Source organism: Salminus brasiliensis, chromosome 6 (genome assembly GCF_030463535.1).
Source record: "Salminus brasiliensis chromosome 6, fSalBra1.hap2, whole genome shotgun sequence".
NCBI classification, from domain to species: domain Eukaryota; kingdom Metazoa; phylum Chordata; class Actinopteri; order Characiformes; family Bryconidae; genus Salminus; species Salminus brasiliensis.
In genome coordinates this window covers 14,128,410-14,145,677 of record NC_132883.1, presented here as the reverse complement: position 1 = coordinate 14,145,677, position 17,268 = coordinate 14,128,410, and the positions used below count along the sequence as shown (strand labels likewise).

The 17,268-nt window shown below is 41.0% G+C and overlaps 2 protein-coding genes across 2 annotated transcripts; both read left to right on the top strand.

The window, feature by feature from the left end:
- The first annotated feature begins 9,360 nt into the window (after positions 1-9,360).
- On the top strand, positions 9,361-10,535 carry LOC140557077 (glutathione S-transferase Mu 3-like). Its single transcript, XM_072681212.1, has 5 exons — positions 9,361-9,402; positions 9,808-9,876; positions 9,966-10,047; positions 10,209-10,306; positions 10,407-10,535. Exons 2-5 carry the CDS (start codon positions 9,862-9,864, stop codon positions 10,533-10,535), a joined length of 324 nt encoding a protein of 107 aa, XP_072537313.1. The 5' UTR covers positions 9,361-9,402; positions 9,808-9,861.
- A 1,301-nt stretch (positions 10,536-11,836) lies between these two features.
- LOC140557375 (glutathione S-transferase Mu 3-like) lies at positions 11,837-16,058 on the top strand. The gene is made up of 8 exons (XM_072681756.1): positions 11,837-11,942; positions 12,770-12,845; positions 13,717-13,781; positions 13,871-13,952; positions 14,114-14,211; positions 14,312-14,404; positions 15,370-15,480; positions 15,600-16,058. The coding sequence occupies exons 1-8, from the start codon at positions 11,907-11,909 to the stop codon at positions 15,693-15,695; spliced, it is 657 nt and encodes a 218-aa protein (XP_072537857.1). The 5' UTR covers positions 11,837-11,906; the 3' UTR covers positions 15,696-16,058.
- The last annotated feature ends 1,210 nt before the right edge of the window (positions 16,059-17,268 follow it).

Here is a 17,268-nt window from a genome sequence, read left to right as displayed (position 1 = left end):
GCAATTTAACGTTTTAATAGATTAGCAGCTTTGGTCTAGCAGAAGGGGTGTGACCCACAGCGATAGCTAGATAACAGCTTACATACAGTGCATTGTAGTTCACAGAAGCAGGGCATCCTCAAAACAGCCTCAAATGTTTGAGGCGTCACCACCAGCCTGGACTGTTGACACAAGGCAGGTTGGGTCAGTGATTCATGCGGTTGGAGTCAATCTCTATCTTGACCTCCTGAGTGACTCAGCAGAAACTGGGATTCAACAGTCCAGGCTAGGTTTTATTCAGTCTGGTGAGCATATACCCTGTGCAGCCTTAGCTTTTTGTTCTTGCCTGACAGAAGAGGAACCTGACGAGGTCTTCTGCTGTTGTATCCCAATCCCCTCAAGGTTGAAGTTTATTAGTAACATTTTGTGGTTGATGTGCCAGCTGTTTTATGATGTGCTGTATGAGGTACCAGCTGCCTTTAGAAGTGCCAGTTGGTGAGCCTGCTGCATTAAGATGTGCTGTATGGTGTGCTGGCTGCCTTAAGATATGCCAGTTGGTGTGCCGGCTGCTTTAGGATGTGCTGTATGGTGTGCTGGCTGCCTTAAGATATGCCTGTTGGTGTACCGGCTGCATTAAGATGTGCTGTATGGTGTGCTGGCTGTTTTTAGAAGTGCCAGCTTCTGTAAGATGTGATGAGTGGTGTGCCTGCTGCCTTAAGATATATCAGTTGGTGTACCGGGTGCATTAAGATATATCAGTTGGTGTACCGGGTGCTTTAGGATGTGCTGGTTGGTGTACCGGCTGCTTTAGGATGTGCTGGTTGGTGTACCAGCTGCTTTAGGATGTGCTGGTTGGTGTACCGGCTGCTTTAAGATATGCCAGTTGGTGTGCCGGCTGCTTTAGGATGTGCTGGTTGGTGTGCTGGCTGCCTTAAGATATGCCTGTTGGTGTACCGGCTGCATTAAGATGTGCTGTATGGTGTGCTGGCTGTTTTTAGAAGAGCCAGCTTCTGCAAGATGTGATGAGTGGTGTGCCTGCTGCCTTAAGATATATCAGTTGGTGTACCGGGTGCCTTAAGATATATCAGTTGGTGTACCGGGTGCTTTAGGATGTGCTGGTTGGTGTACCGGCTGCTTTAGGATGTGCTGGTTGGTGTACTGGCTGCTTTAGGATGTGCTAGTTGGTGTACCGGCTGCTTTAAGATATATCAGTTGGTGTGCCGGCTGCTTTAGGATGTGCTGGTTGGTGTGCCGGCTGCTTTAGGATGTGCTAGTTGGTGTACCGGCTGCTTTAAGATATATCAGTTGGTGTGCCGGCTGCTTTAGGATGTGCTGGTTGGTGTGCCGGCTGCTTTAAGATATATCAGTTGGTGTGCCGGCTGCTTTAGGATGTGCTGGTTGGTGTGCCGGCTGTTTTATGATGTGCTGTATGAGGTACCAGCTGCCTTTAGAAGTGCCAGTTGGTGAGCCTGCTGCATTAAGATGTGCTGTATGGTGTGCTGGCTGCCTTAAGATATGCCAGTTGGTGTGCCGGCTGCTTTAGAATGTGCTGTATGGTGTGCTGGCTGCCTTAAGATATGCCTGTTGGTGTACCGGCTGCATTAAGATGTGCTGTATGGTGTGCTGGCTGCCTTAAGATATGCCTGTTGGTGTACCGGCTGCATTAAGATGTGCTGTATGGTGTGCTGGCTGTTTTTAGAAGTGCCAGCTTCTGTAAGATGTGATGAGTGGTGTGCCTGCTGCCTTAAGATATATCAGTTGGTGTACCGGGTGCCTTAAGATATATCAGTTGGTGTACCGGGTGCTTTAGGATGTGCTGGTTGGTGTACCGGCTGCTTTAGGATGTGCTGGTTGGTGTGCCGGCTGCTTTAAGATATATCAGTTGGTGTGCCGGCTGCTTTAGGATGTGCTGGTTGGTGTGCCGGCTGCTTTAGGATGTGCTGGTTGGTGTACCGGCTGCTTTAAGATATATCAGTTGGTGTGCCGGCTGCTTTAGGATGTGCTGGTTGGTGTACCGGCTGGGTTGCAGCTTTGGTCTAGCAGAAGGGGTGTGACCCACAGCGGTAGCTAGATAACAGCTTACATACAGTGCATTGTAGTTCACCTCTCAGCTAGTTTTTACTGATATTAGATCTCACACACACACACAGCTGCTCCTTTCTTAGCTGGCTTAATCCAGCCCAATGACTGATTATCCATATATCTCTTAAAAAGTTGTTGAAGCCTTTACTCTATTTTGTCTGGGTTTCATCATACTTGAGGCTAAAGTTCATTAGCCAGTTTATTAGGTACATTTATTTGTTCTCCTGCATAAAAAAAATAACAAGCATTAATCATAATTAATCACAGAATATTGTTGTGATAAACGCAATTAAACGTTTTAATAGATTAGCAGCTTTGGTCTAGCAGAAGGGGTGTGACCCACAGCGATAGCTAGATAACAGCTTACATACAGTGCATTGTAGTTCACAGAAGCAGTCCAGGCTAGGTTTTATTCAGTCTGGTGAGCATATACCCTGTGCAGCCTTAGCTTTTTGTTCTTGCCTGACAGAAGAGGAACCTGACGAGGTCTTCTGCTGTTGTATCCCAATCCCCTCAAGGTTGAAGTTTATTAGTAACATTTTGTGGTTGATGTGCCAGCTGTTTTATGATGTGCTGTATGAGGTACCAGCTGCCTTTAGAAGTGCCAGTTGGTGAGCCTGCTGCATTAAGATGTGCTGTATGGTGTGCTGGCTGCCTTAAGATATGCCAGTTGGTGTGCCGGCTGCTTTAGGATGTGCTGTATGGTGTGCTGGCTGCCTTAAGATATGCCTGTTGGTGTACCGGCTGCATTAAGATGTGCTGTATGGTGTGCTGGCTGTTTTTAGAAGTGCCAGCTTCTGTAAGATGTGATGAGTGGTGTGCCTGCTGCCTTAAGATATATCAGTTGGTGTACCGGGTGCATTAAGATATTTCAGTTGGTGTACCGGGTGCTTTAGGATGTGCTGGTTGGTGTACCGGCTGCTTTAGGATGTGCTGGTTGGTGTACCAGCTGCTTTAGGATGTGCTGGTTGGTGTACCGGCTGCTTTAAGATATGCCAGTTGGTGTGCCGGCTGCTTTAGGATGTGCTGGTTGGTGTGCTGGCTGCCTTAAGATATGCCTGTTGGTGTACCGGCTGCATTAAGATGTGCTGTATGGTGTGCTGGCTGTTTTTAGAAGAGCCAGCTTCTGCAAGATGTGATGAGTGGTGTGCCTGCTGCCTTAAGATATATCAGTTGGTGTACCGGGTGCCTTAAGATATATCAGTTGGTGTACCGGGTGCTTTAGGATGTGCTGGTTGGTGTACCGGCTGCTTTAGGATGTGCTGGTTGGTGTACTGGCTGCTTTAGGATGTGCTAGTTGGTGTACCGGCTGCTTTAAGATATATCAGTTGGTGTGCCGGCTGCTTTAGGATGTGCTGGTTGGTGTGCCGGCTGCTTTAGGATGTGCTAGTTGGTGTACCGGCTGCTTTAAGATATATCAGTTGGTGTGCCGGCTGCTTTAGGATGTGCTGGTTGGTGTGCCGGCTGCTTTAAGATATATCAGTTGGTGTGCCGGCTGCTTTAGGATGTGCTGGTTGGTGTGCCGGCTGCTTTAGGATGTGCTAGTTGGTGTACCGGCTGCTTTAAGATATATCAGTTGGTGTGCCGGGTGCTTTAGGATGTGCTGGTTGGTGTACCGGCTGCTTTAGGATGTGCTGGTTGGTGTACCAGCTGGGTTGCAGCTTTGGTCTAGCAGAAGGGGTGTGACCCACAGCGATAGCTAGATAACAGCTTACATACAGTGCATTGTAGTTCACCTCTCAGCTAGTTTTTACTGATATTAGATCTCAGCTGAAAGTGCTTCAGAAATGCCCTTTATTTATTTACCACGTGTCACTTGTAGTGGCAATTGGGTCTTGTGTGATCACTGGTATTGTATCTATGTTCACGTTTCATTCTATTAATTTTCAGTAATTTTCCATACAAATGACATCCAGATCTATGACCATGTGTGTGATTTCGTAGAGCTGGATTTGGATTTGGATCCAACATCCTGCCTCGATTTGAATAATTTATACACTTCTACTATTCCACGATTAATAGTTTTGTGGCAAATAAAGAACATTAATGCATATAAATTTGATAACTGATCATATAATTAAATAAAATCAAACAGATTCATTGTCCTGATATGTGAACATTAATTTGTGTTTGCGTAATGTTCTATATTTACCCCCAAAACTGAATCACTGTGTTATTACACATGAAAATGTGCAAACAGCTGTATAAACATATGAAAGGGTTTTTTTGGTAAAGTTTTCACAAATCAGATATAATGCTTAAAACTAGTGAAATATGATCGATATTGTTAGTTTTAATAGCTTTTACCTTCTCAATAAGAATCATTTAGTGCCAAAACTATTGTCTGATTTTATCATCATACATGATCAGTTATAGTGAGTTATATATATTATAAGTTATGTGTTTTTTTTCACAAATCAGCCTGCTCAGTTTGAACCAGGTTTCATCCATCTGAGTGCTCAACACTGGCAGTTATAAGCTTTAGAAAATAAAACTGAAAAACTAGCAGATTTTGATCTGGATGGTAACATCATCTAAATTCATAAATCAGGACCAACAAAACACACCTCTGGTAGCAGATGTATTTTACTGCATAACGTTAGAAGTTATGAGTTATAGTCAATAGACGTCTCACTAGCTAACCGCAAACCAATTCTCAGCAGTCTTTAACTAAATGATTCTTTTTTTTCATTAATCAACAAGGTCAATGTTTTGCCAAATCAAGCTTTTTAACTGATTGTGTACTGTACGTCTGTGTGTGTGTGTGTGTGTGTGTGTGTGTGTGTGTGTGTGTGTGTGTGTGTGTGTGTGTGTGTGAATTATACAGATAAACTTCAGACCCTCTTTTGAGCTTTCACCTTCCTGCTTTACTGTCTGGTCCTTCTCCATCTCATCTTCTGACTCCCCTTCCACAGTTCTAGGGTCAGTTTTTTTCTGCCTCGGTCAGTGCTTTGTTAGTTACAACCCACCACTGTGGCATCACTGGAAAGCTCAGGATGTCCTTTTGACAGTACAGTCGGAATACAATTGATTGTTTGACTTATCTGTATGAGGCACACAAATGGATTGTCAACACAGACAAGCATTATTATTATTATTATTATTATTATTATTATTATTATTATTATTATTAGGATTATTAGATTATTATTATGTAAAGGAACTTTCCTTTACATATGCTGTCTAGAAAGAGGTACATATAGAGGTACATATGGTGTGCCGGCTGCTTTAGGATGTGCTGGTTGGTGTACCGGCTGGGTTGCAGCTTTGGTCTAGCAGAAGGGGTGTGACCCACAGCGGTAGCTAGATAACAGCTTACATACAGTGCATTGTAGTTCACCTCTCAGCTAGTTTTTACTTATATTAGATCTCACACACACACACACACAGCTGCTCCTTTCTTAGCTGGCTTAATCCAGCCCAATGACTGATTATCCATATATCTCTTAAAAAGTTGTTGAAGCCTTTACTCTATTTTGTCTGGGTTTTGTCATACTTGAGGCTAAAGTTCATTAGCCAGTTTATTGGGTACATTTATTTGTTCTCCTGCCCAAAATTTTAACAAGCATTAATCATAATTAATCACAGAATATTGTTGTGATAAATGCAATTGAACGTTTTAATAGATTGGCGCTACTATGTGATTTAGCTATATCCTAGAAATCCTAATATACATATATTGAGATCACTACACTAATACTAAGCAGGGCATCCTCAAAACAGCCTCAAATGTTTGAGGCGTCACCACCAGCCTGGACTGTTGACACAAGGCAGGTTGGGTCAGTGATTCATGCGGTTGGAGTCAATCTCTATCTTGACCTCCTGAGTGACTCAGCAGAAACTGGGATTCAGTCCAGTCCAGGCTAGGTTTTATTCAGTCTGGTGAGCATATACCCTGTGCAGCCTTAGCTTTTTGTTCTTGCCTGACAGAAGAGGAACCTGACGAGGTCTTCTGCTGTTGTATCCCAATCCCCTCAAGGTTGAAGTTTATTAGTAACATTTTGTGGTTGATGTGCCAGCTGTTTTATGATGTGCTGTATGAGGTACCAGCTGCCTTTAGAAGTGCCAGTTGGTAAGCCTGCTGCATTAAGATGTGCTGTATGGTGTGCTGGCTGCCTTAAGATATGCCAGTTGGTGTGCCGGCTGCTTTAGGATGTGCTGTATGGTGTGCTGGCTGCCTTAAGATATGCCTGTTGGTGTACCGGCTGCATTAAGATGTGCTGTATGGTGTGCTGGCTGTTCTTAGAAGTGCCAGCTTCTGTAAGATGTGATGAGTGGTGTGCCTGCTGCTTTAAGATATATCAGTTGGTGTACCGGGTGCCTTAAGATATATCAGTTGGTGTACCGGGTGCTTTAGGATGTGCTGGTTGGTGTACCGGCTGGGTTGCAGCTTTGGTCTAGAAGAAGGGGTGTGACCCACAGCGATAGCTAGATAACAGCTTACATACAGTGCATTGTAGTTCACCTCTCAGCTAGTTTTTACTGATATTAGATCTCAGCTGAAAGTGCTTCAGAAATGCCCTTTATTTATTTACCACGTGTCACTTGTAGTGGCAATTGGATCTTGTGTGATCACTGGTATTGTATCTATGTTCACGTTTCATTCTATTAATTTTCAGTAATTTTCCATACAAATGACATCCAGATCTATGACCATGTGTGTGATTTCGTAGAGCTGGATTTGGATTTGGATCCAACATCCTGCCTCGATTTGAATAATTTATACCGGGTGCTTTAGGTGTACCGGCTGCTTTAGGATGTGCTGGTTGGTGTACCGGCTGCTTTAAGATATGCCAGTTTTTGTGCCGGCTGCTTTAGGATGTGCTGGTTGGTGTGCTGGCTGCCTTAAGATATGCCAGTTGGTGTGCCGGCTGCTTTAGGATGTGCTGTATGGTGTGCTGGCTGCCTTAAGATATGCCTGTTGGTGTACCGGCTGCATTAAGATGTGCTGTATGGTGTGCTGGCTATTTTTAGAAGAGCCAGCTTCTGTAAGATGTGATGAGTGGTGTGCCTGCTGCCTTAAGATATATCAGTTGGTGTACCGGGTGCATTAAGATATATCAGTTGGTGTACCGGGTGCTTTAGGATGTGCTGGTTGGTGTACCGGCTGCTTTAGGATGTGCTGGTTGGTGTACTGGCTATTTTTAGAAGAGCCAGCTTCTGTAAGATGTGATGAGTGGTGTGCCTGCTGCCTTAAGATATATCAGTTGGTGTACCGGGTGCCTTAAGATATATCAGTTGGTGCCGGCTGCTTTAGGATGTGCTAGTTGGTGTACCGGCTGCTTTAAGATATATCAGTTGGTGTGCCGGCTGCTTTAGGAGGTGCTGGTTGGTGTGCCGGCTGCTTTAGGATGTGCTGGTTGGTGTACCGGCTGGGTTGCAGCTTTGGTCTAGCAGAAGGGGTGTGACCCACAGCGATAGCTAGATAACAGCTTACATACAGTGCATTGTAGTTCACCTCTCAGCTAGTTTTTACTGATATTAGATCTCAGCTGAAAGTGCTTCAGAAATGCCCTTTATTTATTTACCACGTGTCACTTCATTTCAGTTTCATTCTATTAATTTTCAGTAATTTTCAATACAAATGACATCCAGATCTATGACCATGTGTGTGATTTCGTAGAGCTGGATTTGGATTTGGATCCAACATCCTGCCTCGATTTGAATAATTTATACACTTCTACTATTCCACGATTAATAGTTTTGTGGCAAATAAAGAACATTAATGCATATAAATTTGATAACTGATCATATAATTAAATAAAATCAGACAGATTCATTGTCCTGATATGTGAACATTAATTTGTGTTTGCGTAATGTTCTATATTTACCCCCAAAACTGAATCACTGTGTTATTACACATGAAAATGTGCAAACAGCTGTATAAACATATGAAAGGGTTTTTTTGGTAAAGTTTTCACAAATCAGATATAATGCTTAAAACTAGTGAAATATGATCGATATTGTTAGTTTTAATAGCTTTTACCTTCTCAATAAGAATCATTTAGTGCCAAAACTATTGTCTGATTTTATCATCATACATGATCAGTTATAGTGAGTTATATATATTATAAGTTATGTGTTTTTTTTCACAAATCAGCCTGCTCAGTTTGAACCAGGTTTCATCCATCTGAGTGCTCAACACTGGCAGTTATAAGCTTTAGAAAATAAAACTGAAAAACTAGCAGATTTTGATCTGGATGGTAACATCATCTAAATTCATAAATCAGGACCAACAAAACACACCTCTGGTAGCAGATGTATTTTACTGCATAACGTTAGAAGTTATGAGTTATAGTCAATAGACGTCTGACTAGCTAACCGCAAACCAATTCTCAGCAGTCTTTAACTAAATGATTTTTTTTTTCATTAATCAACAAGGTCAATGTTTTGCCAAATCAAGCTTTTTAACTGATTGTGTACTGTACGTCTGTGTGTGTGTGTGTGAATTATACAGATAAACTTCAGACCCTCTTTTGAGCTTTCACCTTCCTGCTTTACTGTCTGGTCCTTCTCCATTTCATCTTCTGACTCCCCTTCCACAGTTCTAGGGACAGTTTTTTTCTGCCTCGGTCAGTGCTTTGTTAGTTACAACCCACCACTGTGGCATCACTGGAAAGCTCAGGATGTCCTTTTGACAGTACAGTCGGAATACAATTGATTGTTTGACTTATCTGTATGAGGCACACAAATGGATTGTCAACACAGACAAGCATTATTATTATTATTATTATTATTATTATTATTAGGATTATTAGGTTATTATTATGTAAAGGACCTTTCCTTTACATATGCTGTCTAGAAATTCTAAATTTCCTAAACGCATTTTGTTTTTTACTGTTTGTTGCTGAATGTTGTGAGATAATACTGAGGTACATATATGCCATATATATCAATTGTATAAATATATGAATGTAAACAATTTTAAATATGCACATTGCTAAAGTACACCAGAAAGTGGAAGAAGAGGCTCTTATGCAGAAGATTATGGTATGTTATATACAGTGGTTATTTACATTACAGCGTGTAGTAAAGTGCATGTGTAGTAGTTTAAAGCAAAAAGATATTGTGGAGGTCTTAACAGACGTTCGCTGTAAGACCTCCACAATATCTTTCTACAGACCACCATCCTCTTAAACAAGGATCCTTCTCACATCTATTTGCTTTAAACTACTACTCATGCACTTTATCCCCCTGAAATTGTACCAGTTTTTCTGTCCAGCAGTTAAAATGTTCTTTCTTTGGGTCATGTGTCTTGTTAACAGACTGGACAGCACATACGTCTGCTGCTGGAATACACTGGTACAAAATATGAGAATAAATTCTACTCCTGTGGCGAAGGTAATGTCAGAATCAATGAATAACACACACTGATAATTCATTCCTTCAGAAATCTTCTTCATGTGGAAATATAGAGGGGCACAAGCTGTCAGATATATTACACAACCATAAGAGAAACCAGTGTATTGAAACCTTAAACTGCACAGGGAATGTGGCCCTCCCTTCTGACAGTCATTTATTGTGGCACCCTACAGGTTAACTGTTGATGTTATAAGGAGTTTGAAAATGGAGGCACTTTGCAGTTGCAGTTTCAGATCCCTGTTTTCACATGGGCATGCTACTTTTGAACTATATTGTTTTTATTGTCTTTTAAACTAAAATCCTGACCTCAGAATTGAACCTTGACTTAAATGTGTTTTCATCCAGAGTCATGCAGGGTCTTACCTTTTTTACTTTCCTCTGCAGCACCTGATTACGATAAAAAAAAGCTGCTGGTTCAATAACAAGGGCTAACTCAAAATGGACTTCCCTAATGTAAGTTATGATGTGTACTAGACTAAGACAAGGTAGTTTGGGTTGTCACGAGAAGAAAGAACTGACAGACTTTGTCTTGTCCTTCGTAGTTGCCTTACTTCGAGGATGGTGACAGGAAGATTTCCCAGAGCAACGCCATAATGAGATACATCGCCCGCAAGCACAACCTTTGTGAGCGCTCCATTCAGATCCTTCCTTCATTCAGCTTTTCAAGTTTCCCCACTTGAACCCTAGTCTGCATTAAACTCACCTTATGTGGAGACTGAGGTCTCCATTACAAGTTGTCTCTAAATGAAAGCACGTCTTCCACTGAATCCTTTAACTGCTGCTAGGTGAAGAGACTGAAGATGAGAAGGTCAGAGTGGACATCCTGGAGAACCAGGCCATGGACTTTCGCAATGGTTTCGTCATGCTCTGCTATATGAATGATGTGAGTGTTCACCGTTTTGGTGATGTTATTGACTTGTCCTTGTTCACTGCTTGAAGGCAGTTCTGTTTAAATGATGAATGATGTGTTTAACGTCTGCCAGGACAAGAAGCAATCATACCTGGAGACACTGCAAGGAGTTCTTAAGCAGTTTTCAGACTTCTTGGGGGAGAGGAAGTGGTTTGCTGGTGACAACGTAAAGAAAGTGTTACTGGAAGACAGGAAATTATGACACCCCTTCTAATAAATACAATTAGCTACTTTAAGTTGCCCACACACAGCTTGTGTAATCTCTAATAAAATATATAGTTCTCTGGAGCAGATAAACATGAATCAGATAAACTGGAACCATGTATAATGCCAGGTGTGGGCTAGAAGGGTATAAAGCCCCTCAGCATTGAGATGTGGAACAGTGGAACTGTGTTCTAAGGAATGGTGGTTCTCCATCCAATACATAGCAATTGTATAGGCAATTGAGAATAAGATAGGGTGGTGATCATCCAACATCCTGCCTGCACTAACACTCAATAATCCAAAATGTAGTAAAAAGCCTGGATAGTAAAGACAGTTACTTCAACAAAATGCATGATAACAATTTAATACCTACAATAAATGAGCAGGTGTCTCAATCCTTTTGTCCATATACTGCATCTGCAATGGAAATAGAGCCTTTATATTTGATACTCAACATTTTTAGTGTTCTTGATGTAATTTGGCCATACAGCGCCCTCCATTTACCACTCCATCATAAACGGATATTGAAAATGTCAAAAATCATCTCAGAACTATTGTAATGGCACTTTTAGAGGCGTTAAACTCTTCAGATGTCTTTGACTCATATTAACACCACTGTGAGCAACGCTGTGCTGGTTTCTCCAGAAAGGAGCATTTCACAACAACCCACTTTGAAAGACTGAATTACACAGATATTTTGTGCAAACAATAAAAAAAACTGAACCTTTCTATTGCAAACAATCATCATACATCATGTTCCAGCGAAGATTCGCAGACCATGGTAATATTGTGCTCGTCTCTGTCCGTGTAGATAATGTTTGTGGACTTCAACTTTTTCACATTTTGTTATACTATAATTCTACTGAGACTACACTACACACAGCTGGACTCTATTACCTAATTAAGTGACTTCTGAAGGCAGTTAATTGCAGTGGATTTTAATTAGGGGTTTTAGAGTAAAGGGGGCCGAAATATTTTTATATATATTTTATATATATTTTTCAGATTATTAATTACATGTGATTAATTATCAAATGTTGAAAACCATCTCTAATTTTCGTCCCACTTCATAATTATGTGCTGCTTTGTGTTGGTCTATCACTTAAATCTTAAGAAAAATACATTTGTGGTTGTAAGGTGACAAAATGTGAAATACTTTTGCAAGCCACTGTATATAAAAAAGGCCTTTCTGGCTCCTCGTGTTCGTGGATGTGCTGCACGTATGAACGCTTACGTAATGACGCCGGGCGCAGTAACACGCCCCTGTCTGTGATTGGCTGCCGCGGCTGCGCTGGAGTTAGTATTAAACGTGCATCCCTCGCTGACTGAGCTCTGGGTGTTTGTTGTTGGACGTCTGGTCTGTTTCAAGATGCCGATGAAACTTTATTACTGGGATATTCGAGGGGTAAGAGGCAAACGCAGGACCTTCATTTACAGACTTCTGACACTTTTGGCAGCCACTGTTTTTCCTTCAGCTCTTTAATAGATGGTGGAAATAGCCCGCTGTTACTGAGTGTGCAGCAGCAGCAGCAGAAAGATGTAGGATAGCTAGTATGCCTGCGTTTAGTTAAGGGGAAATTCTAGCCCGTTATTCAAGTCTGACTTGGGGCTGACATTTAGCTGCTGTCTAAAGCCCACAGTGCCGCAGGAACGAGCTTGGCAAATGTGGACGGTGGCGTAGCTGCAGCTGCAGCTGCACTGAACTAGTGAGTGGCTGGACTCGACCCCACTGAACCTGAACCTGAATCCTAACGGTTTCTGTTGCCCAGGCTTGCAGTTTGGTTTGGCAAGTAGGGTGTGAGCAACATCAGTAGACAACAGCCTGCGAATCGCCGCTGTCTAGTAAAAACATGTATCTCCAAAATGGCGACTTTACAGAAGAAGGTAAAAAAAAACTTTACAGAAGAAGGTAAAAAAAAACTTTACAGAAGAAGTCAGTGTAAAACATGTTTTTTTTTTTTTTTTTTTTTTTTTACGTAATTTTACAGCATTTCTATTAATCCATTCATCCACACTCATGTACACAGAGTACAGAGCAGCTACAGGGTTCAAACCATAGAGAAAACTAAGCACCGACAGAAATGGAGATACATGGTTTATATAGGACAGCAGCGATTTGCACACTAATTTTACGCAAATACTTTTTATGTAAATGTTTTAATACCAAATCAATATGGTTCAGAATTTGCATTGTTCAGCGGTTAATCTGTTCACTTGTCATGTGTTCAACAGCTCGCCCAGCCCATCCGCCTGCTGCTGGAATACACCAGCACTGAGTATGAGGATAAATTCTACTCCTGCGGTGAAGGTAATCTCAGTCAGTCCTTCAGAGAGGCCCTTCGTGAAGGAACGGATGCAAAAGCTGTCACATATATGATGGCTTACATTTTAACCGTATAAGTGTGAAACTAAAGGAATATGGCCCTTCTGATTAGGGGGGGGGGTGTTCATAGATTTTGCATATCATCCCTGTCCAATGAAAAACATTCATATCTCCAAAATGGTGAAAATGTAAAAATGTTCTTAACTTTGAATAAGATAAAATAATCCTTTATTTTATCTAATCCACAGTGTTACAGCAGCAGAGGGATAGCAAGACATTCAGATGCAAAATGTAGATAAATTACCATTATAAACACTACAAATAATAGAGGTAAAAAAAAATTATTTACAGATTATTTACAAATGATTATTTACAAATGATCCCCTTTCATTGCACGTGTGTGTGCGGGAGGGTATTGCACATTGTACTGTTACATTGAGGGACCTCTATTCCCTGAACATGTGTGGAATTTAAGTATGTGTGTATGTGTAAGTCAATGTAAATTTTTTTTTATTACAGATAGTTTAGAGCTTTTCTATTAGTCTATTCATCCAGAAGTAAACAGCAATGTAAAAAGCGTACATAGCAACTACAGGGTCCAAAAATGGAGATATGTGGTTTTCATTGGACAGCTGTGATGTATATTATTGTACTTTGGTTAGATGCTGATGTTAATAAATGGTTGAAAGTTAGGGATGTTTTACTGTTTTGCACAATGAGCTGCTACTTTGTAGCCTATTATTGTGAAATAGCTTAAGCATTTTTTTCTGAGCTGAAACCGAAATGTAGGACAGAATCAGAGCTTCATGCAGTGGTCTTGCTTTTTTTTTTTTTTTTTTTTTACTTTCCTCTGCAGCACCTGATTATGACAAAAGCTGCTGGTTCAATAACAAGGACAAACTCAAAATGGACTTCCCTAATGTAAGTTATGATGTGTACTAGACTAAGACAGGGTAGTTTGGGTTGTCACGAGAAGAAAGAACTGACAGACTTTGTATTATCTTTCGTAGTTGCCTTACCTCGAGGATGGTGACATGAAGATTTCCCAGAGCAACGCCATAATGAGATACATCGCCCGCAAGCACAACCTTTGTGAGCGCTCCATTCAGATCCTTCCTTCATTCAGCTTTTCAAGTTTCCCCACTTGAACCCTAGTCTGCATTAATCTCACCTTATGTGGAGACTGAGGTCTCCATTACAAGTTGTCTCTAAATGAAAGCACGTCTTCCACTGAATCCTTTAACTGCTGCTAGGTGGAGAGACTGAAGATGAGAAGGTCAGAGTGGACATCCTGGAGAACCAGGCCATGGACTTTCGCAATGGTTTCGTCATGCTCTGCTATATGAATTATGTGAGTGTTCATTGTTTCGGTGATATTATTGACTTGTCCTTGTTCACTGCTTGAAGGCAGTTCTGTTTAAATGATGAATGATGTGTTTAACGTCTGCCAGGACAAGAAGCAATCATACCTGGAGACACTGCAAGGAGTTCTTAAGCAGTTTTCAGACTTCTTGGGGGAGAGGAAGTGGTTTGCTGGTGACAAGGTAAAGGAAGCGTTACCGGAAGAAACGGAAATGAGTGTCATTAAAGAGGAATTCCACAAATTCTGTGTAATTCTGTTTAATTCAGAGTGCTTTATTGTGACTTTGCTTGTAAGAATGTTTCATTACTTAGATTCTGCTTTCTTTACTGTGCTTGGGATAGGAGTCAGGGATTTTGATACACACTGATCAGCCATAACAATAAAACCACAATAATAGCCTAATATTGTTTAGAGCCCCTTGTGCTGTGAAAACACCTCAATGCATGGTGTCCTGTGGTATCTGGTAACAAAATGTTAGCAGGAGATCCTATAAGTCCTGCAAGCTGTGAAGTGAGGCCTACGTAAGCATCAGTGAGCCTTGAGCACTCATGTCCTGGTCACGGGTTCACCGGTTCTCTTCACTTGCAGCGCTTTTGGTAGGTACTGACCCTTGACTGCATACCTGGAACGCTGCACAAGATGCTCTGGCCCAGATTCTTCTCATGAACTTCAGGAAGTGATAGTTCACTCGCTGCCTAATATATCCCACCCCTTGACCGGCGCCACTGAAAGCAGATAATCAATGTTATTCCTACCTGTCAGTGGATTTAATGTTATGGCTGATTTACTGTTTGAAATGACCGAAGCATGACCATCATGTGTTTTAGTCCAAAACCTGATCTCAGATCTACCATAAAACAAGGTCTCATACATTAGGCGTTGTATTCTTAGCAATTTCATATTATTTTACTTTATTTAACTTTTGTGTTAGGGAGCTTTTCGAGACAGATGTTTTTTGACTTTCAGCACCACTGTGAGCAACACTGAACTGCCGAATTTCTCTAGAATGGAACATTTCACAACAGACCACTCTGAAAGACTAGGATGTAATTACACAGACATTTTAAACAATCTGTGGAAAAGACAGAACAGCCAGGTGTAAACTTGCAGACCATGGTTATATTGTGCTCGTCTCTGTCCGTGTAGATAACTTTTGTGGACTTCATCATGTACGAACTGTTGGACCAGCACCGCATGTTTGAACCAAAATGCCTGGATAACTTCAAGAACCTCAAGGATTTTCTGGACCGATTTGAGGTTTGGATACAGTTTCTGTCTCTTTAACCATTTAGTGGCTCATGTGATCTCTACGGGATACAGGATGTGTTACAGAAGCTGAGAACTGATAGAGTAATTGTTGTTTTACTCCACTGAAGGCACTTGAGAAGATCTCAGCTTACATGAAGTCAAGCAGATTCATGAAGACGCCCGTGAACAACAAGATGGCCAAGTGGGGAAACAAGAAGGAGTGAATGAAGTGACTCACTAGAGGCCATGCTGATGCTATTAGCCTGTAGTGAACAAATTCTGACCAGATAATGTTACACAACTATAAAGTGCCTTAACTGTATCTGTAAAGCAACAAAGCAGTTCATAGTGATCAGTCTTCATTCCAGTGGTGTTCTTTACATGCAATACTCTGCAAAAACAATAGCAGAGCACATGTTTGAATTTACGTTGTTTACAGTGGAAAATGGAAGCATTTTACTTGTCTTGAAATGACTGAGGAGCATGTGTTGTTTTGTTAGATATTTTTATGATTTTTCACTCAAAGAAAAGCAATAGGCTCTGTTCACTTCTCATCCAATTAAAGCTGGAATAGTTTCCCCATTTTATCCATTGCCGTTTCATCTGTTCAAAAAGAATGGATTAAGAACAGAACATGCGAAGAAGCAGGCCAGTAAGAAGCTCGTGATTTAGAAGGTTTCCTTTGTGGCCACCGACATTGCAAAATGTCACACATTTCAAAAGTACAAAATGCAACTTTAGGGTGTATACTTCAGGAAAAAGTGATGAACAAGCACTGGTGATTTCTCTTTACCAAAGGGCATAAAGTTTAAAAGTTCAGTTTAAACCATCGATCAGTACAGAACATTCAGTAAAATCGTAGTAACCATATTTATGTACAACCCAATGCTTTTTGTCATTTACTGAGGAACTTTTATTATTATAACTGAGGAACATCTATTACCAGTGCTGTCAATGTTAATGTGAAAACACACGATTAATCTGCAAACTTTTAAGCATTTTTTAAACCATTTTATCAGGTTTGGCCCCAATTTCCTCTAGAAGGTCTCTTTACAGAGCCTAGTGATGTATTAGCTGTTTTATTTAGTGATGTAAACAAAGCATCACTACTGTTGAGCTCAGAGGGTAAATTACACTTTATTTATGCTAAAATATGGATAAAATCCCATAACTAACTCTCATTCTCTTACCCCTCCCTCATCACACACACTTACAGAGCTGCTCCTCTCTTAGCTGGCTTAATCCAGCCCAATGACTGATCATCCATCTATCTCTTAAAAAAATGTTGAAGCCTTTTCTCTACTAAAGCTTCAGTGTCTAAGCTTCATCATCTTCTCAAAACTCAACCGAGATATTAGAAGAAAGAAATTATGTTGGGGGAAAAACACCTCTAGACACTTTCTAGATGTGTATTTATTCTCCCAAGGTCTTCAAGGATGTGCTAGTTTGCATTTTGAAGCTAAACTAATGAAGGGTGTAGTTGCACCACTTCTGGCATCTACAGTTAAAAGACATTTTCCTGAATTTAGTTGGACCTCTCTCATTGTTAACTTATCAAGGCTTAATTGTAATGCTGCTAAAACTAACCCCACAGTGCGGTGGAAGTACTTAAGCCTGGTTGGCTCTCACTGTGTGTTATTTACATGCTTTAAAACAGTGCTATATTTGTCACCAAAAGATTAAAATGCATATTCTGTGACATACTCAACTCGGTTAATGACAAGCATGCATTGCTTTCGCATTTGCAGTTGCAATGAGAATATGACCTGTTTAATTACACTAAAATACACTATATTT

Coding starts and splice junctions, on each gene's coding strand:
- LOC140557077 (XM_072681212.1), top strand. Junction 10,048..10,208: donor CGCCCGCAAGCACAACCTTT/GTGAGCGCTCCA, acceptor AACTGCTGCTAG/GTGAAGAGACTGAAGATGAG. Junction 10,307..10,406: donor TGCTCTGCTATATGAATGAT/GTGAGTGTTCAC, acceptor AACGTCTGCCAG/GACAAGAAGCAATCATACCT.
- LOC140557375 (XM_072681756.1), top strand. CDS start 11,907: ATGCCGATGAAACTTTATTACTGGGATATTCGAGGG. Junction 14,212..14,311: donor TGCTCTGCTATATGAATTAT/GTGAGTGTTCAT, acceptor AACGTCTGCCAG/GACAAGAAGCAATCATACCT. Junction 15,481..15,599: donor ATTTTCTGGACCGATTTGAG/GTTTGGATACAG, acceptor ACTCCACTGAAG/GCACTTGAGAAGATCTCAGC.